At 36.4% G+C, this 21059-nt stretch overlaps 2 protein-coding genes and 1 long non-coding RNA gene across 6 annotated transcripts; 2 read left to right on the top strand and 1 right to left on the bottom strand.

Annotated features, from left to right (window-relative positions):
- The first annotated feature begins 583 nt into the window (after positions 1 to 583).
- On the top strand, positions 584 to 10478 carry LOC122358802 (NACHT, LRR and PYD domains-containing protein 3-like). Of its 3 annotated transcripts, XM_043258694.1 has the most exons (13): positions 584 to 650; positions 1525 to 1610; positions 1718 to 1831; positions 2140 to 2244; positions 2535 to 2663; positions 2809 to 2919; positions 3040 to 4806; positions 5056 to 5229; positions 6647 to 6820; positions 7556 to 7729; positions 7835 to 8008; positions 8101 to 8265; positions 9879 to 10478. In XM_043258694.1, exons 2-13 carry the CDS (start codon positions 1561 to 1563, stop codon positions 9892 to 9894), a joined length of 3153 nt encoding a protein of 1050 aa, XP_043114629.1. In that variant the 5' UTR covers positions 584 to 650; positions 1525 to 1560; the 3' UTR covers positions 9895 to 10478. The 3 variants fall into 3 exon arrangements, with proteins under 3 accessions (XP_043114629.1, XP_043114630.1, XP_043114631.1); XM_043258695.1 differs by lacking the exon at positions 7835 to 8008; XM_043258696.1 differs by lacking the exons at positions 6647 to 6820; positions 7556 to 7729.
- Positions 9890 to 12500, bottom strand: LOC122358849. The gene is made up of 2 exons (XR_006252647.1): positions 11884 to 12500; positions 9890 to 11146 (listed from the first exon to the last, which is right to left on the bottom strand). It is a non-coding gene; the product is annotated as an uncharacterized LOC122358849 (long non-coding RNA).
- On the top strand, positions 11302 to 19644 carry LOC122358805 (NACHT, LRR and PYD domains-containing protein 3-like). Of its 2 annotated transcripts, XM_043258699.1 has the most exons (10): positions 11304 to 11506; positions 12507 to 12690; positions 12894 to 12983; positions 13387 to 13587; positions 14203 to 14262; positions 14951 to 16804; positions 17510 to 17677; positions 17832 to 18005; positions 18677 to 18850; positions 19322 to 19644. In XM_043258699.1, the coding sequence occupies exons 2-10, from the start codon at positions 12638 to 12640 to the stop codon at positions 19404 to 19406; spliced, it is 2859 nt and encodes a 952-aa protein (XP_043114634.1). In that variant the 5' UTR covers positions 11304 to 11506; positions 12507 to 12637; the 3' UTR covers positions 19407 to 19644. The 2 variants fall into 2 exon arrangements, 1 of the variants encoding a protein (XP_043114634.1); XR_006252643.1 differs by lacking the exon at positions 19322 to 19644 and having other exon boundaries at positions 11302 to 11506; positions 17832 to 18159; positions 18677 to 18814.
- The last annotated feature ends 1415 nt before the right edge of the window (positions 19645 to 21059 follow it).

Genomic DNA, 21059 nt, shown 5'->3' with positions numbered 1-21059 from the left:
TTTTTTTTTAATTATTACATTTCACACGGTCTCTAAAATGCACAACATCAGACATCGATGATCTTAATTGATGCAACATATAACGACTGCGAAGACGCCTTTCTTCAGATTTTACCAGAGAACCTTAAAAATATAAAAATGAGAAAATGTGAATTTTAGGCTGACTGCTCAACCCACTTACGTCCACGTGTTCTAGACACGTCTGAAACGAACATTTATAAGCCAAATTAACTAAAATAGCGCACGTTGTCTACCATTAGAGGCAATGTCATACCATTATTATGTTCGTTTTTATGTGTTTATTTACGACATCGGGTATGTTCTAGACACGTCGGTCGGAAAAAGTTGGCAATTTAACTTTTCTACATAAAATTCAACGACTCTACATCTACAAAATATTGAATTATTTTTTAATTTTTTTCCCGTTTTTATGAAGGTGATTTAAACTGAATAATTATTTATTCTATTACACTTACACAACGATATAATATTTGCATGTCAAACTCATTGTGTTATTGCACATATATGAGAAGCCTCCCGCACGCTGAAAGAAAAAACCCCTCTCGCGCGAAAATGACGTCCCGTGACGTCACCTTCAAAAGTGAAAGTATTTTTTAAAGTAACTGCGACACGTAATCGCAATATAAAGCGTGAGTATCAAGTTAACTTTTTAATGCACAGAAACCCGCGTGATGTTTATATTTAGTAGTTTAAAAATCAGTGAAATCGACACGAAAGCAGCTGTACTGTAGGACGAGAGCTTTTACGACGTCGTGAGGTTTGGCGCCAGACTAAAAAACCGTTAGATTTTTTGTCGCGTATTGTCGTAAAGCGTTGTTTAGACTGGTGTTATCGATTGATATTACTCGATATTACTTTTATGTTTGCTTGTTCTTCGATCGTATATTTGTCGTTAATGCTTTATATCCCGCAATGCTAATTAAATTTAGCTGATTGTGAAAAATGAAAGCGAAATTAATCAAGTGATATAGAAATAAACAAGTATTTATGACTAGAACAACTGAATTTAACCCAGCTTTTAACGATTCATGACTACACTACACAGCAGCAGTACACTCAAAAAAACAACATAAGGAAGTGTGACCGTTTGTCAGTTGGTAAAGCTAACAATAGCAAAGGAAAAAAACGGCTGTTTTGGTCCCCATTGATTTCTATAGTAGGACAAAAAATACAGTAGGAGTCAATGGTGGCCAAAACAGCCTGGTTGCAGACTTTCTTTATATTCAGCAGAACAAAGAAATTCATACAGATCTGGAATTACTGAGAGTATGATGACAACATTTAAATTTTTGGCTGAACTTTAACCTATGCCTTCTTTCTCTGGTGGGACACAAACAATACTCACATAGCGGGGTGTTGTTGTTACTCATATAATGACGAATGTTCTGATTAAATTTGGTGTACTCAGCAGCAACGTTTATAAATACTTCCAGGTTCATAAACATTCGGTGTTAATTTTTTTTTGCTGTGATTTGGTTGTGTAAAGCTTCTGTTTATTTCCAGTCAAAGGCAGAGGGCATCAGACTCCATGAGGACAGAATGAGCCATGTACAACAATGCAAAGATGGAGATTTCTCTCCGGGATGCTGGTACTCTCATTAAAAGAAACAAAACGGCCACATTTGCACCTGCTGTTAATACACTACAAAAACTGTTCAGTTGATGTCACCAAGCCCTCTTGTTTGCCGTATTACAGTTCAGACGAGCAGGAAAGATCAGATTCACCAGAGCCCAGCTTTGTGTCCATGAAGAGTGACTGGTCTATAGATCCTCCACCAGAAATGAAAGGAGGAGACATGCAGAGTGTCAGGTACACAGCTTCTTATGGTATTGATGTTAACTTTTGACAACATGGCAGCAACAGTAATAGGAAAAACACACCAATAATCAATATAATCTGGAATTTTGAAAACTGGTTTAAAAGTGGTGTGTTAGAACAGAGTATTGCACTCAATTTCATAACTTAAAGTAGGATTAAATTATTCACAATGATTAATAAACAAACTTGCAGAGGGGGGAATATGCACAATTTCATATGTTTTCCTTTCTGCAGAGTCTACAGACTCTACAGACAGTATCTTAAATGTAAAATTAAATGTAATCTCTGTTCTGTTGCAGTTCAGATCAGCAGAAGAGCTCAGATTCACCAGAGCCCAGCTGTGTGTCCATGAAGAGTGACTGGTCTATAGATCCTCCACCAGAAATGAAGGATGGAGACAGAAGGTACATAAATGATTATTTCCATGACCTCTTATGGCCAACATTATTTAATAAATATTTGGAATAATTCAAGAACAACATGTACTTATCCAATAATCATGTACTCCCAGGGCCGTATTAGCATCTATAAAGAACCCTATACATAATTAGATATGTTATTTACAGGGTAGGTGAAAAGTAACTAGACTTTAAAAATAGATAATACAGTATAATTAGAGGTCTCACCTTGTGTTTGGAGGCATGGCACAATGAATAAATAAAATTAAAATTATGTAATCTCTTTTCTGTTGCAGTTCAGATCAGCAGCAGAGCTCAGATTCACCAGAGCCCAGCTGTGTGTCCATGAGGAGTGACTGGTCTATAGATCCTCCACCAGAAATGAAAGATAGAGACGGAAGTCAAAGTGTACATAATCGTTTAGGGTATTGACCTCTCATTGTATCTGGTTTCATAAAATGGCAGCAACAGTATTGTGAAAAAGTATCCCACTAAATCTCAAATAGTTACATTTATTAATAATAACTAATTTCATTGTTAAAGTATCCAATTATTTATTTACTTTTTAAGGAGATTCCCGCGACCGAGACCAGTCGTAACAGAACCTGTCTGTAAGAAAATGAAATATAAGTCTATGGATGAACTGCAAGACTTAGATGAAAGCATTAATCCTGGTTTCAGGTAAAATGCAGTGTTTTGATGTTGCAAAGATTTATCATAGTTTATATTTAATGACATGTTCAGTAAGGATTCCCATTAGTTTTTATACTTGTGACATTGTGGTGTCTTCAACATGTTTAGATCAAAACTGAAGAAAAAGTTTGAATGTCTGTACGAGGGAACAGCAATGGACAGAAACCCAACACTCCTGAATGAGATCTACATCACAGAGAGTGAGAGTGGAGAGATCAGTAATGAACATGAGTTGAGACAGATTGAGACACAATCTAGGAGAACAGCAACAGAGGACACACCGATCAAATGCAGTGAGATCTTTAGATCTTTACCTGGACAAGACAAAGCCATCAGAACTGTGCTGACAAAGGGAGTCGCTGGCATTGGAAAAACAGTCTCTGTGCAGAAGTTCATCCTGGACTGGGCTGAAGGGAAAGAGAATCAGGACGTCCAGCTCATATTTCCACTTCCTTTCAGAGAACTCAATCTGATGAAGGACAAAACACTCAGTCTTTCAGATCTTCTTTATGTCTTTTTCCCTGAAACAAAAGAAATGGACATTTTCAGTGATGAGTATAAAGTGTTGTTCATCTTTGATGGTCTGGATGAGTGTCGTCTGTCTCTGGATTTTCAGAGAGATGTGAAGATGTACGATGTAAGTGAATCAGCTTCAGTGGATGTGCTCTTGATGAACCTGATTGTGGGGAATCTGCTTCCCTCTGCTCTCATCTGGATCACCTCCAGACCAGCAGCAGCTGATCTCATCCCCTGTGAGTGTGTCCATCGAGTGACAGAGGTACGAGGATTCAATGATCTGCAGAAAGAGGAATACTTCAGGAAGAGAATCATTGATCAGAGTCTGGCCAACAGAATCATCTCACACCTGAAGTCATCAAGGAGCCTCTTCATCATGTGCCACATCCCAGTGTTCTGCTGGATCTCAGCCGCTGTTCTAGAGAAGATGCTGAGTCAAGCAGAGAGTGGAGAGATTCCCAAGACTCTCACTCAAATGTACACACACTTCCTGATCCTTCAGACCAACATCAAACATGAGAAAGACTATGAACAGAAAGTGAAGGATGAAGAGATTATCCTCAAACTGGGAAAACTGTCTTTTCAGCAGCTTGTGAAAGGCAATGTGATCTTCTATGAGGAAGACCTGAGAGAGTGTGACATTGATGTGACAGAAGCATCAGTGTACTCAGGATTGTGTACTCAGATCTTCAGAGAGGAGTTTGGCTGGTACCAGGGGAAAGTCTTCTGCTTTGTTCATCTGAGCATTCAGGAACATCTAGCAGCTTTATATGTGCACCTCTCCTGTATAAACAGCAACAGAAATGCATTTGGCGAAATCATCAAAAAGAGAAATCTGTTAAACGTTTTAGATTGTTTACATACTAACCCACCAGAACATGTTTCATTGTTTGAGCTACATCAGAGAGCTGTGGATGAGGCTCTACAGAGTAAAAATGGACATCTGGACCTTTTCCTGCGCTTTCTTCTGGGTCTGTCAGTGCAGACTAATCAAAATCTTCTGCAAGGATTAATGCAATTGACAATAAGGAGCTGTGACAGCAAGAAAGAAACAATTAAGTGGATCAAGAGGAAGATCAAAACCACACGCTCTTCAAACAAGTCCATCAATCTGTTTCACTGCCTGAATGAATTGGGTGATCATTCACTAGTGGAAGAAATACAACAGTATCTGAGATCTGGAACATTAGCTGAAGCCAAGCTCTCCTGTTCTCAGTGGTTAGCTGTAGTGTTTGTCTTGTTGACATCAGAACAAGTAATGGATGTATTTGAGCTGAATAAATTTATTGGAAATAAAAATACTTCCGATAAGGTTCTTCATAAGTTGCTTCCCGTGATTAAAGAATCCATATCAGCACAGTAAGTGACAAAGATGATCATTACACAGTTACAACACATTACAGATCTGAAACTAATACTGGATGATCTATGAATTTCTGTTAGTACTGATCCTGTTTCTAGTGACTTGAGAGGTGAATAGTGGCAGATTTTTTCATAGATTTGTACCATATTTCAATATTTAATTCCAAATGGATTCTGTAAAAAAAAATTGTTACTGTTAAATTTTGTTAAAAAATGTTTTAATACATTTTTAACATCTCTTTACAGTTTGGATGACTGTAATATTACAGCTGAAGGTTGTGCTTCTCTGGCTTCAATTCTGAAGTTGAACAAATCTCATTTGAGAGAACTGGATCTGTCTGAGAATAAACTAAAAAATTTGGGCATTAAGCATCTATCTGATGGTCTTAAGGAATCTCACTGTGAACTGCAGAAACTGAAGTAAGTTATTTTCTTACTTAATCTTTTCATGCCTGTGTGAGATATGAGTTTCACAAAAACCATAAAATATTTTTCTCACAATGTCATTCAGTATGGACCTTTTCCGTTTCTGTGTTGCCATGGTTACTGATTTGTCATTTCCATTGACTTATGTTGCCTCATTCGTTTATGCTCCTTTTGTGCTGTAAAGATTTTCATTTGTGCTGCCTTGGTTTGTCAGACATAAAATATTTATTTAAGGTCATTCTCAGGCCCCACCTCTCCAAGTTTGACAGTAGATGAATATTGCTTTTAATAAACATCACAGCAACTACAAAAAAGCATTGAGAAATAGTTATTTTTCTATTAAAACATTACTAGAATCCAGCAGTTTTATAAGAAATTTCACTAACGATTGAGCCTCTTTTGGGTCAGTTTGGAGCGTGGAGGGGGCTGGGGACGTCATTGCCTATAATGTAATATGTTATATTTTAAATACAGAGGCAACACAGATAAAACAAGAGCAGTCCAGTAAACAGTATCTAGTCTAGGAGCGGCAAACAGTATCTAGAGGGTCTGAAAAAAGGATAATCCAACAATGAGCTATTATCCAATAGGGCAAGACAGAGCGATAATCCGGAGAAGAAAAACATAGTATGTATTGGAAGCAAACAGGGTCAAAGACGGCAGGCAAAGAGTAAATCCAAAAACCAAGGCAAATATCAAAACATAGGAACACAGACACACCCTGTGTACTTTTAACTAGGAAAATAACTATGGACTCCATAGTGTAGCTACAATAACATGTGCTAGACAATACTGCATTGAATGAAAGAAAGTTTTATTTAGCGTGCAATTAACTAGGTACAGCTGTGCAGTCAGATGAGTGTGTAATGAGTGCAGGTGACATCAATCTTGTGCAAAGGAGTATGGGAAATTAAGTCCAAGGTTGCATGCAGCAGTCTGGGTGGTGTGGAAATCATTGTTAAAGAGAGGGCGACCTCTAGTGTTTGATGGATTGAAGAACATGGACTGGGTTCGTGACACTCTCCTGATTGCCAAAAATGTTTAGATTAGGTTTAGATTGCGTGACATCAACTGCAGGAGCTCTATTCTACCGTGTCTCCTATTATTATCTTTGTGCATTTAATTAGAGAGTAACATGACAATTTTATTTATTTTTTATTTTTTTGTTACAGTCAGAACATTAAATATATATATTTAAAATAATTCTAATTTTATAGTAAAGATTGCTTTGATTTGCTATATAATGATTTGCTTGTTTTATTACACTTTATTACTTACATAAACACTAGCTCATAACCCAAATATATTTAGACATATACATATTATAAATTCATTGTAATTAAAAAAGACTTACTGAAGATATCACATCAGTATGAAATTACAGAAAGATTGTTACTTTTTATTCTTGCAGTCTGTATCATTGTGGAATCACAGAAGAAGGTTGTGCTGCTCTGGCTTCAGCTCTGAGATCAAACCCTTCACACCTAAGAGAACTGAATTTTACTGAAAATATGATAGGAGATTTGGGACTCAAGCTCCTTTCTGATGTACTGAAAGAACCTCTCTGTAAACTGGAGAACCTGAGGTTGGATCATAAACTTTAATTCATGTTATATTTGGGTCAATAATATGTCAGTAAGATTTATTTTCTTTTATTTAACAAGGATGCATAAATAGATCAAAAGCGACAGTAAAGACATTTATAAGTTACTTTATAAGTCCTTTCTATTTCAAACAAATGTTCTTCTTTTTAACTTTCTATTCATTACTATTCGATTACTATTCCATTACGATACTATTTCCATTCATCCTGAAAAATATTTCACAGTTCCTACATATAAAAATATAAATAAAAAAGCATCACAATTGGCTTCATCATTAATAGGAATTTTCTTGAGCAGCAAATTAACATATTAGAATATCAAAAGAATCATGTGACACTGAATCATAGCACTAAATAAATTTATGTAGAAAACAGGTTGTTGTTTTTTTTGCATAGGGGACTATTTTCAAATGTTTCAAATGCAAATATTCTAATGTATGTAAATAATTTTCACACAATACATTTTAAGATTGTTTATGTCATGGTTTTGTCATTTTGTATTACATAAAAATGAATCCGTTTATAATTGTTTCTTAATTGTATAATTGTTTTAAAATCTGGTTTGTTTTCATAAAAATAAGCTCAATAAACTTGCCAAAGAATCACACAATAGATGTGCAAGTACATTTACTAGTAATCAACTAATGATTGTTCAAAAAAATTAAATAAAAATAACTTAAAGAATGTTTAAGTAAAGAATGTAATTGTTCTCTGTAGTTTGTGCCAGTGTGGAATCTCACCTGAAGGTTGTGCTGCTCTGGCTTCAGCTCTGAGATCAAACCCTGAACGCCTGAGAGAACTAGATCTGTCTCAGAATGAAATAGGAGACTCTGGAGTGACTGCACTCTCTGCCGAACTGGAGAATCCTAACTGCAAATTAGAGAAACTGGGGTATATCGATTGGATGACATGATACACTGATGTTTTTTCTGGCACAAAGATGTTGTTAAACAGTGTGTTTGTTCATTGCAGTTAAATGGTGTTTGTGTGTTGCAGGTTGAGGTTATGCGGTATCACAGAGGAAGGTTGTGCTGCTCTGGCTTCAGCTCTGAGATCAAACCCTGAACGCCTGAGAGAACTAGATGTGTCTCAGAATAAAATAGGAGACTCTGCAGTGACTGCACTCTCTGCCGAACTGGAGAATCCTAACTGCAAATTAGAGAAACTGGGGTATATCGATTGGATGACATGATACACTGATGTTTTTTCTTTAATGAAAATTTGGTAAAAGTGTGTTTGTTCATTGCGGTTGTATGTTGCAGGTTGAGGTTTTGTGGTATCACGAATGAAGGTTGTGCTGCTTTGGCTTCAGCTCTGAGATCAAACCCTGAACACCTGAGAGAACTAGATCTGTCTCTTAATGAATTAGACCAAGGAGTCAGAGTCTGTACTCTACAGCGTATACTGGAAAGACTGAATAAACTGCTGTGAGTCATACATACTAAATACATTTTTTATAATATATAAAATTGTAATTTCTAGAAGTACTATAAAATCACAAAATGCTGGGTACAATATTGACAGAACCAGCAATTGGTTTGTTTTGACAGAGCAGTTTGGAGAATATCCACAGGACGTACTATGCACTGTTTTGTGTCCCAAGGATGTACTGTTTTGTTCAAATCAGAGCATAAATGCACATAGAAAATGTATCGCCGCTGGCAGAAGAGCGTACTGTCACGGTGTGCTTCAAGAGAAGGAGCACTAGACGAGCATATAATATAAACAGTTTTAATCTTACACCAAGACGCAAATTATAATACTATAGACAGGCAGGCAGCCAAACAGACTAGAACCACATGAGTTAAAGACGAGACTGGACAAACTGAACTGAAACCAATGGGAATTAAATACATTTAACTCAAACCTCGTGAACACAATAAGACGATTAACAGAACAGAAAGTAGGGCACACAGAGCACATGACACACGAAAACCACAACAGAGTCCGAATATGTGACACGTACATGGTTTGCGTCCATCGGATATTCTCCAAAATAGATGAATTAAGTTTTCACAGGTTTGGAACGGCATGGGAGTAAGTGATCAATAACAAAATGTTCATTTTGGGGTGGAGTAACCCTTTAACCTAGCATTTTTTAGAATTCTTTTCTAGAATACAGTTGGTAAAATAAGCAATGAATGAGTCATTTTTAATAGTAATTGCATGTCTAAAAATGCTGTTGACATGAAAATTTTCACCAGATGTTGATAACAACCGTTTTTTCTTTTTGTACGTATGGATTACTTGGGTTATTGCAGACATCTGGTGACAATTACATGTAGAAGCAGCACCTTTATGATAACATTTTCAGAGAAAAATAATGACACGGGTACTTATTTTACTTGCTGTTTCAGTGGTATGTGTTGGGAAAACTATATTTACCTTGGCATAGTTGAATAATAAGAGTTCTGTACATGGAAGTAACATACAGTGAGTCTCAATCACCATTGTTTCCTTCTTATGTAAATCTTGTGAATAAAAAAGGATCACTTAAAAACAGGTGAATCTGAACATAACGCTGACTGTGCCGTAACAGTCACTAATAGTGTTCTAAGCCAGCCGCCAACCAAACCATCAGAAGTTCTGCAAGTATTGTGAAGAAATAAGCAGGATGATAGCAAAAATGGCAGATCATGGAAATACATTTTATGTTCCAGGCAGTGCAGCATATGTGAAATGTAGGGACAGGTTGGCGTTTCTAACTGGAATTGCAAATTTTCAAAGTGAAAGTGAAAGTAAAAACACCATAATGCATTTGAAAGCAGTTTCAGTTGACAGTGTATTAATAGCAGCTCCCTTATTTACCATATAATAATCCAATAACAGACTTTCATTCTAGGCAGAAATCTTAAAGGTTGTAAACAGACATGCAAGTCAGTTTCTGGAGAATTTTTGCCCTTACCTAAGCCACATACCTTCTATGTAGATATCAGAACAATTTTAAATATTTTATCAATGCATTCTATGGCCCCTTTAAACGATGTGATGTGACGTTGCGATGTGACGTTGATGTGACCGTGTGTGTGTTTTATTGTAGGACTCTCAGTATTTAGATGTCTGTCCAGCTTCATCAGGATCGGCTGATGGAGGATAAGGAGATGCTACAGAGACACACATCCCAGCAGCTAAAACTTGATAGAGGTTGGCTGCGCAGACTGCTTTCATTTAAATGCGATCATACTGGTGTCAAGTCCTAACGCTCCCAAGTCTGTGGATGATGCAGTCAACCTATGATCATCTTACAACACCTCAACAGGCCTGGGAATTACGCAGAGATCCTATGTGTGGACCTCAGTTTGGTCTTCAATACCAACAAGCCTGACCTTCTCTCAGACAAAGTGAAACAGCTCTCTCTGCTCACCTCTGTCTGTCAATGTATCACCTGCTTTCTGACAGACAGGCAGCAGTTTTAGTGAGGCTGGGCAAACTCACAACCAGGGCTCTCGCTCTTAGCACTGGAGTCCCTCAGGGTTGTTTCCTCTCCTAAAACATTATTTGATGTAAATAGGGTGAATGAAACCACATTTTGCAGATTAAATAATTAACTTGCATCGCAACAAATTGTAGACATAACGTTATGCATTTGTTGTAAATTAATACAATAAATAAATGATCATCTACACCGAAAGAAAAACAATGTTCTCTGTGCTCCGTCTTCTGTTCATCATGTGATAATATCTGATTTTATTTAGCCTAGTCATACATAATACTTACATTTAGCTTAGTCATACATAATCTCACCGTAAAACATGTAACACAACTCTACACACAAAATTGTTTTCAACAAAGGTGCGAATAATGAATTAGTCATTAATACCGTTTGTGTATGTTGGACAGTTTACATCAATTAAGTAATTATATAGTAATTCATATTTTGTTAATTTAAGCAGTTTATGTGATTTGAACTATAAGGGTAAATTAAATCACACTGCGTTTTGGTGCCCCTACAGTGGCACTATTTTGTCCTTGCGCGCCTACTGTAGTTCAACACAAAATGGCTGACGCTGCTGCGGATAAACATGTTTCTCTCCTCTTTACCAGATTAAACTTTAAACGGATCGGTACCGAGTCCCGACAGCTCTCCAGCGAGATAGAGGAAGGTCTGCGCTCAGAAACACAGGAACGAATCCCACCATTCGGTTTCCAAGAGGATTTATGGACTTGATCTCGGAAAATCCACCCTGATCCGTTTGTTTGGGGAGTTCTGCGGAGGGATCAACATTGATCCGAGGATGACTTCAGGGGAGGGAGAGCTCATCTAAGGAGGCGTTTTGATGTTTTACTCAGACACAGTTTTTATTGCTGCTGAGAATAAAAGAAAGAACAGACAACCAGATTTGTTCGTCGTGCGTTAATGTGTTAAAGGATGTGCCACATATTGGAGACAACAACCGTTACACACTTTTCTGAAGCACCCAATTTTGTAATGTAAGCGTCTTTTAAAATCTAAGTTGTTTTCTAAAACAACGCTTTAGTTGTCGTTTAGTTTAGTAAAACAGGGACCGTAAAAATATGATCGAGGCCCCCCCTCTGAAACGGAAATGGTATTTTCCAACTGTCACCTTGCGAATCCGAAAACGAAACTTAAAAGTCCATCTTTGCTGGGAGCCATTTTGTAGCTTACCAAAAATAAAAAACCTGCCACACATCATCAAGAACACAAAGGTGAGTATCAAATATCGTGGTGACAACAGGATTCGTGGAAATAAAATAGCTTTTGGGGCATGTGCTGGTACATTTAGGCAGAATGCGGTGAGTCGTAAACGGGCAAAATCGATCGCGTGCGGCTTTTCGACAGTCGACGGCCTGCTCGTGACCGTAGTCCTAGAACCAGGTTGCAGATTTTGGAGATTTACGTTAAAAACCACAACTGTATTTGTTATACTCGTTTCAGCACCCCCATTATCTTCAGCAAGCAGGTTACATTTGTCATCAGTAAATACACATACACATCACTACTTTTAGTTTTTTAATTTTAAACTTTGTTAATTAGCTTTTTTTTTACATTAAAAATAAGTGTTCACATTTAATCGTTTACTTACTGCGTTCAATCGACAATAATCTTGTTAGCATACCAGGTCTAATTATAACTTAGTCGTGGGACGTTTCTTCGCCGCCCAAGCTCTTTATAAATGGGGCGGGGCTGTTTGTCAGGCTCTCCCTCGGGTCATACCAAGTCGATTTAAGGACGGGGTGAACACAAAACTATTTTGTTATTTTGCGAATAAAAAGGAATTTAGTAATGACTTATGATTTATCAAGTTTTGGGATAAAATCCTTATGTATGAAATACAATAGTCAGCAAAATTTTAACAAATATTATCAATATTACTTTTATATTATATTATCAATATTATTATCGATTTTTTTTTATTTAGTTTTTTTTTTTTTTTTTTTTTAAAGGAAATACAGAAAATCCAATTGTTTACTATAACACTTATTATTGTGGCTTAGTGTGGGTTTTATTTTTATTATTATTTTGTTAAAGATGGGAGAGATCTTCCTGGGTGCTCCATTCAAGTCAAGTTTATTGATGTAGCGCTTTTAACCATACATATTGTTTCAAAGCACTTAACATCAAATACAAGAATAGAGTGTCAGTAATGTATAATTACCAGATTTAACACTCCATTTTCAGTTAAATGAATTTCATTATTGATTTCAGGGACAGCGTTGTCCAGCTCAGTTCAGTTAAAATAGTGTCTGTGCAAACAAATTGAAGACAATAGCTAGAAATTAAGTGTGCCCAGCTAAACGAGGAGGAGGCCACAACGCCAAGAAACCAAAACTACAAGTATGGACAGTACACAGACATCTGTCGACGACAATGATGATTATGAATTAATCAGGTACTCTTATTAAACACTTTAAATGGTATATATTGATACAACAGTGAAATATCACAGATAACACGGAAACAAAGACATGTGTAATAAATGTGCTCATTAAAGTGCATTTTATATCTAAAATGAATGTGTATTAAAACATGCCTGGGAACATGTGAGCAGGTGTTTATCATAATGGCCTGATTTTTCTCTGTGTCTGCTTTCAGTTCATCAGATTCAGATTCAGAAAGCCTAATAAGAGCCTGGTCTGGCATGGATTTCCGGTCTCTGCCACGTTCCTTCAATTATAGCAACAGGTACAGTCTTTTATAAAGACATGCTAATGTATGCTAACATGTTCATTGTGCAATTTCAGTTTGTGAAATCCTTATTACATCCTCCTCACACAAACAAACCCTCAACAAATGCTTAATTGTCTCTTGAATGTTTTATTCTGTTGCTAATATGTTGCATGATTTAGTTTAAATATTTCTTTTTATCCCTGGATGTATGGACTCTAAATAATGAGATAAGTTGTTCACACATTATTTTAAGGCCCAATTAACTACAACTTAAAAAAAGTAGAATATGGTCATTCAGAATATGTGCTCTACATGTTATTATGTTAATAATAGGCGTGCTAATAAGCAACTAGTTAAGAGTGAGAATCGGTTCTTATACCAAAGTGTTACTAATAAGTTTTTTCCCACCTTTTTACAGATCATTGCCGAAGAAAAAAACACAATCCCCAGAGCCCAGCTTTGTGTCTATGAAGAGTGACTGGTCTATGGATCCTCCACCTCTTATAAGTCATAAAAAGAAATCATCAGTTATAACAGAGCCCAGCTTTGCGTCTATGAAGAGTGACTGGTCAATGGATCCTCCACCTCTTATAAGTCATAAGAAATCATTACACTTCCGGTAAAATATTTCTGCATATCATGTGTTATACAAACAAATAAGTGCAAGCATTCATTGACAAACACAGAGCACTAAGAGCATTTGGTAGCTCTCAACACCTGTAGAAGAAATGCAGGCATTGCAGGGGAGTCTAATTCCTTCTCTAAAAAAAGTTTGGCTTCAATCAAATCATTTTCAGCTCTGCCGGATTATAGTTTGTTGTCCCAGAATCACAAGACTTTTGTTTAAACCATGGATTAAACCATTTGATTCATACAGATTTATTTTAGATCTCATTGGAGGTACAGAGGTTTGCCAGATTTCATGAAAAAATATTTTCAAATGTGTCATTTTTGGGTGAACTACACTGAATTCAAGGTGGCATGGACTTTGGTGTAATCCAACACAAAACAATACAACTTCAGGTTTATCAACTTCAATCGTTAAAGAATGACTTTGATTTCTTAAAAAAAATACTGTGAAATGCACAATTCGAAAATGTAATGAGCAAAAGTATGTAGTTAATAAAAAGAGAACCAAATAGTTGGTACGTGAGAAGTAGCAGATAGAGCTGGTCGTAGAGACGATGTTTGCTGTTCGTTGTAATGAGTATTTCTCTTGATCTGACTTTCATAGAAAAAGAAGATTAACAAGAAAGTTGTTACCCAGTACAGTGGATCAGCCAAAACTTGTGAGGTATGGAAAAACTGGTTGCTTTTAACGTTTATATTAATTATTGCTCAATATGGACTAAATTATTACGGATTATTTATTGGAAATTCAATCTTTACCTGAGGCCTGATGTATAAATGCTGTGTACACTATATGCTTATGCATATTTTATTATATCCACACTGTCCACACACATTAGACAATGAAGTAAACTAAATTATTTTAAACATTTTCATCTGACATATACTAAATATGCAGCTCTTTTTATCTCATACTCTTATTCACCAGAGTATTTATACATTTAAATAAAAATATGCCCAAAAAACTGCTTTGGATGTCCAAATAGCAACGTACCAAATGCAGGGTGGGATTAAAGGGATACTCCATCCCAAAATTATAAGTTTCAAATCTGTAAATGCTTTGTTTGTCTTCAAAACAAAATGCAAGATATTTTAGATGAAAACCGGGAGCCTTGTGACCGAGTAGTAACTCTTTAATTTGGTCCATCTACAATTGATTGGATCATTGGTTCATTATCGTTTGCCATTGGTAAATCTGATGTAAGGGACCGCTTATGGCATCCTTATTAAAAAAAAATGTATCTGTATTTTATAGCTTCAACTTTGTCAAATTATTTTTACTTACATTTTAATATTTTTTAAACATGTTTTGTCATGAATTATGTGAATAACGTGTTACTTTAATTCTACAGTCATCGACGTGAACATAAAATGATCAAATCACATCTAAGAAAGAAATTTGAGCATCTGTACGAGGGAACAGCAAATCGGGGAAACCCAACACTGCTGAATGAGATCTACACAGAGCTCTACATCACAGAGAGTGAGAGTGGAGAGATCAGTAATGAACATGAAGTGAGACAGATTGAGACACAGTCCAGGAGAGCAGCAACAGAGGACACACCGATCAAATGCAGTGAGATCTTCAGATCTTTACCTGGACAAGACAAAGACATCAGAACTGTGCTGACAAAGGGAGTCGCTGGCATTGGAAAAACAGTCTCTGTGCAGAAGTTCATCCTGGACTGGGCTGAAGGGAAAGAGAATCAGGACGTCCAGCTCATATTTCCACTTCCTTTCAGAGAACTCAATCTGATGAAGGACAAAATAATCAGTCTTTCAGATCTTCTTTATGTCTTTTTCCCTGAAACAAAAGAAATGGACATATCCAGTGATGAATATAAAGTGTTGTTTGTCTTTGATGGTCTGGATGAGTCTCGTTTTCCTTTACATTTTAAAAAGAAGGAGATTGTACAGGATGCAATCAAAGAGACATCAGTAGATGTGCTCCTGATGAACCTGATTGTGGGGAATCTGCTTCCCTCTGCTCTCATCTGGATCACCTCCAGACCAGCAGCAGCTGATCTCATCCCCTCTGAGTGTGTCCATCGAGTGACAGAGGTACGAGGATTCAATGATCCGCAGAAAGAGGAATACTTCAGGAAGAGGATCAGTGATCAGAGTCTGGCCGACAGAACCATCTCACACCTGAAGTCATCAAGGAGCCTCTTCATCATGTGCCACATCCCAGTGTTCTGCTGGATCTCAGCCGCTGTTCTAGAGAAGATACTGAGTCAAGCAGAGAGTAGAGAGATTCCCAAGACTCTCACTCAAATGTACACACACTTCTTGATCCTTCAGACCAACATCAAACATGAGAAGGACTATGAGAATTACGTGAAAGATGAAGAGATGATCTTTAAGCTGGGGAAACTGGCTTTTCAGCAGCTTATGAAAGGAAATGTAATCTTCTATGAGGAAGACCTGAGAGAGTGTGACATTGATGTGACAGAAGCATCAGTGTACTCAGGATTGTGTACTCAGATCTTCAGAGAGGAATTGGGCTGGTATCAGGGGAAAGTCTTCTGCTTTGTTCATCTGAGCGTTCAGGAACATCTAGCAGCTCTATATGTGCACCTCTCCTGGACAAACCACAACAGAAATGTGTTTGACCAAATCTCCGAACAAACTTCTAAAGCCAGGAAAACTCTTCTGGAACATGATCTGAGACAACGTAATTTCTTGCCTGTAAAATCTTTGAAACAATTACATTTTTACCTTTCCATACAACATATGAGATTTGAGCTGCATCAGAGAGCTGTGGATGAGACTCTACAGAGTAAAAATGGACATCTGGATCTTTTCCTGCGGTTTCTTCTGGGTCTGTCAGTAGAGTCTAATCAGATTCTCCTACAAGGACTAATAACGCTGAGAAGAAGAAGCTCTGACCACAATGAGGAAATAGTTGAGTATATTAAGGAGAAGATCAGGACCATTGACTCTTTAGAGAAATCCATCAGTCTGATGCACTGTCTGAATGAACTGGGTGATAATTCACTAGTAGAGGAAATACAGCAATATCTGAAGTTTGGGACAATAAAGAAAACCAAACTGTCTGCATCTCAGTGGTCAGCTGTAGTTTTTGTGTTGTTGACATCAGAGAAGGAGCTGGATGAGTTTAGGCTGAATGAATTTGTTGATGAAAACAAAGCTGATCACATTCTTCACAAGTTGTTGCCTGTGATTAAAGAATCCAGAAGAGCCAAGTAAGTATCAACTAAGAGCTACCACTACACTGCTAAGGCGGGGACACACCTAGCCAACACCAATCAACTAGTGGCGATGAGAGTCAAGGGTGTTGTCGCTTTGAATCGGCAGCATCAGACAAAAATCTGTTCTCGAAACACGCCGCACAAATTACAGCCGACGCAAACTAAACACCTGCTTTCTAAGCATGCGTGAGATGAGTTTGCTGTCTAAATCAACAGCTATCAATATTAAATATTCATCATTCAAACTGGAACAAAGATATACGAGAGAAACGCATATATGAAACGTAAAAAAAGCAATGAGCACCTACCTTTTACTTTCTTAATTTCATGCAGCTCAACGTTATGATAATATTTGCATATTGGAATGCTTGGGTAACATTAGAAAAGTTTTCATTTACTTAACTCGTTTCCGGACTTAATCGTGCAAATAGGCATCCAATCAGATTCTCGCCTTCCCCCGACGTCCACAACACTGATTCAACATACTGAATCTGGCCAACAGTCGGCTTGGTGTTGTAGTCAATGGAACAAAAAAGCATATTGTACTTATTATTATTTTTTTGATAACTCATTTCATTTAGATGTACATCACAATATGGGGGAAAAAGATATTTCACTTTGCAACTTTAAGTAAAATGAATTAATTATTTTTTGTTATCTGATCTGACAGAGTGAAGGTTGTGTTATTGTTCTCTACAGGTTGAATGATTGTGGTGTCACAGCTGAAGGTTGTCGTGCTCTGGCTTCGGCTCTGAGATCAAACCCCTCACATCTGAGAGAACTGAATCTGTCCGGGAATAAATTAGGAGATTCTGGTGTGATTTATCTCTCTTCTGGACTCTCTCAGTGTAAACTAGAGAGACTCAGGTGAGAATTACATATGTTCTAGCACATCTTATTATATCAAAAATGTTGATTCAGTTAATTCTGCAAATTTGACACTGTGATAAATACAGCATCTCCAGACTTTACATAGAATAAGCAGTTTGGAGCATGAAAGATGTGTTATTGTTCTCTACAGGTTGTGTAAGTGTGGCATTACAGATGAAGGTTGTTCTGCTCTGGCTTCAGCTCTGATAGCGAACCCCTCGCACCTGAAAGAACTGAATCTTTCCGAGAATAATCTAAAAGATTTTGGAGTTAGGCTTATCTGTGCTGTACTCAAGAATCCTGGCTTTAAATTGGAGATACTGGGGTAAGGTCATTTCTCTGATTGTCTAAGTAATATAATATGTAAGCATAGTACATTTGATTAAATTTATTGCCATTTTGTTGTAAACTATCACAACACTGATTATGTCTTTTATGCGATTTACACAATGCATCAAGCGTATTTGTATCGAGAGGAGGTAAGTTGTGCCAGATCATATCAATAATAACAAATATATAACATATGCACATACATATACACATATACATATACATATATATATATATATATATATATATATATATATATATATATATATATATATATATATATATATATATATATATATATATATATATATATATATACATATATATATATATATATATATATATATATATATATATATATATATATATATATATATATATATATATATATATATATATATATATATATATATATATATATTTATTCTAAACAGAATACCAAATAAAAGTAAGACAAAATATTACAACCAGGTGTTGTGTCCCCATTTAAAGCTATTAAAGCTAGGTAAAAATAGAAAGCAAAACGTAAGCTTGCAAACAAAATATTGGAAGCTTTCACTGAAAACTATATTAACCAACTAGTTGTGTTGTATTCCCAGTGCCAAATAGAAGCAGCAGTACCGCACATCCCTACCCAAAACAACAGTGTGTCATTGTTCTCTACAGGTTGAGTCTGTGTGGAATCACCATTGAAGGTTGTGCTGCTCTGGCTTCAGCTTTGATATCAAACCCCTCGCACCTGAGAGAACTAGATCTGACTAAGAATAGACCTGGAGATTCAGGACGTGAACTGCTCACTGCTCTACTGAATTCTCCACATTATAAACTGGAGACACTGAAGTACGTAGCAATTTCAAATAAATGCTCGTGTTCACATTTCAGTTTCATATAGCTGTACATTTACAGTAATAAGAAAAAGTTAAATATGTCATTGGAATTAGTTTGTCATCTGACCTTTGATTAAGTAACAATCACAGGCAAAATGGGTCACTGATAATTCACTAAAAATTATGTGGATTATTTTGTATTTGTATGCATAGGAGGAAAAAAAAAACAAAAAAAAAACAACAATACATGCTTTGCACTCAGACGTCACATAAATTTGTTAGAGACTATTGTCATTGTACAACCACTTATAATGTAGCCTACATAATGCATATTATATCTTTTTTTCTTATTGTATATGTGATAAACAGAGACATCTGGCTTGTTTACAGTTGATCTAAAATGATTGATAAAATATAGCATGCTGGAGTCTTTTATTATTTCATGTGATTATCTGATTTTACAAAAGTGTGTGTTTTATTGTAGGTTTCGCAGTTTTCCGATGATATTTTCATCTTTACCTTGCCACAAATTTCCACACCGACTCCATCCCCACACACTTACAGAATAATATGACACTCGGGACAGTCTCTCTCCACTTTTGAGAAAAACTAAAAGCACAATGCTGGTAACAGCTGGAACTACGACAGTGGGAAAGCGCCATGGACATTTCTCTTGAAGAACAATCAATCAAATCAATCATTTTTATTTATATAGCACTTTTAACAACACAGGTTGCATCAAAGCACTGAACAGTATAAAGCAGAAGAATACAATGACAGGGATGTATAATGACAAGATAGTCACTAGAAGTTAAGTGTCCCCAACGAAGAAGACAGAGGAACCATCCATACAGAATGGAGAAAAAAAAACCTTGGGAGAAACCAGACCCAGTTGGGGCCAGTTCTCCTCTGACCGGACGCCCAGCACTTAACCTCCAGTTCAATTTTAAACGCAGCTGTGTCAGATAGTGTAAATGACTTAGTGTGTGTGTGTGTATGTGTGTGTGTGTGTCAGGATCTGGTGACATCTAGGTGTTCTGGTCTCTGATGAGCATAATCTCTGGGTGCTGATCCACCATTTAGTCTGAAATGAAATTAAGAAAGAAACAAGACTAATATTAGCGTAGATGCCATTTTTTTTACGATGTCACAAGTACATCGTGTTTTAGGAGTAGTGTTCCCGAATCCAGCTGATCTAATTAATGCAGCCTAAAAATCCTTTAACGGATTTGAATAATAAAAGCGTGTTATGTAATCTAACCTCGAGGTTATAAACGCATGAATTAATATTTCTGCATTAGATGCTGAAAGCATAGGTCGTAATTTAGATCTATATTTAAGATGGAATAACACAGTTTTACAGATGCTGGAAACATGGTTTTCGAAGGAAAGATTGCTGTCAAGCAGCACAACTAGGTTCCTAACTGATGATGAAGAATTAACAGAGCAGCCATCAAGTGATAGACTGTCTACTAGATTATTATATGTGGGGTTTTTAGGTCCAATTATTAGCACCTCCATTTTTTCAGAATTTAGCATTAAGAAGTTACTCATCATCCAGTTTTTTATATCAATTACGCATTCTGTTAGATTCTCAATTTGTTGTGTATCACCAGGCTGTGCCTGTAATGATGACATCCAGCAGTGCTGTGATATTGCTTCAATAGATGTTCTGTCTACAGGACAGGTCTTATAGGTCTGGCTGTAAATAATACACATGAAATCTGTTGCCCAAGCAAGTGGTGTGTTTGATATTTTTTATTTTGAGTTTTTTTCTACGCTGAAGTGAATACACTGTATGAAATGTCTGTTGCCAACACACTAATGATGTTTACCTATTTATTATTGTGATCTGTATAGAACTATGAATAAACCTGATTTGACAAACATTGTGCTATTAATTTTTTACTTCAATGACTTCTTAGAAACAGGCCAAGATGTTAGTACTGATAAGATGTCGATGGAACTCTAAAGATGATATAATAGCATAACAAATATAACGGTACTGTAATCGTAAAGGATTTTGCCTTTTCAAATGCGTTTTTTCCCACATGCACTATAAATATAATATCACAGTACAGAGCGCTAAAATGATACAGTAATGTGTAATCATAATGTATGCTAAAAATTTATTTAAATCCTCTCAATCACAAACACAGTCTGACTAGTAACACAAACCTTTCTACTGACTGCATTTACCACCATTGCACATTTTAAATAAT

Source organism: Puntigrus tetrazona, chromosome 15 (genome assembly GCF_018831695.1).
Source record: "Puntigrus tetrazona isolate hp1 chromosome 15, ASM1883169v1, whole genome shotgun sequence".
Classification (NCBI taxonomy): domain Eukaryota; kingdom Metazoa; phylum Chordata; class Actinopteri; order Cypriniformes; family Cyprinidae; genus Puntigrus; species Puntigrus tetrazona.
The sequence above is the reverse complement of the archived record's forward strand: the minus strand, read 5'-3'. Positions and strand labels throughout refer to the sequence as shown.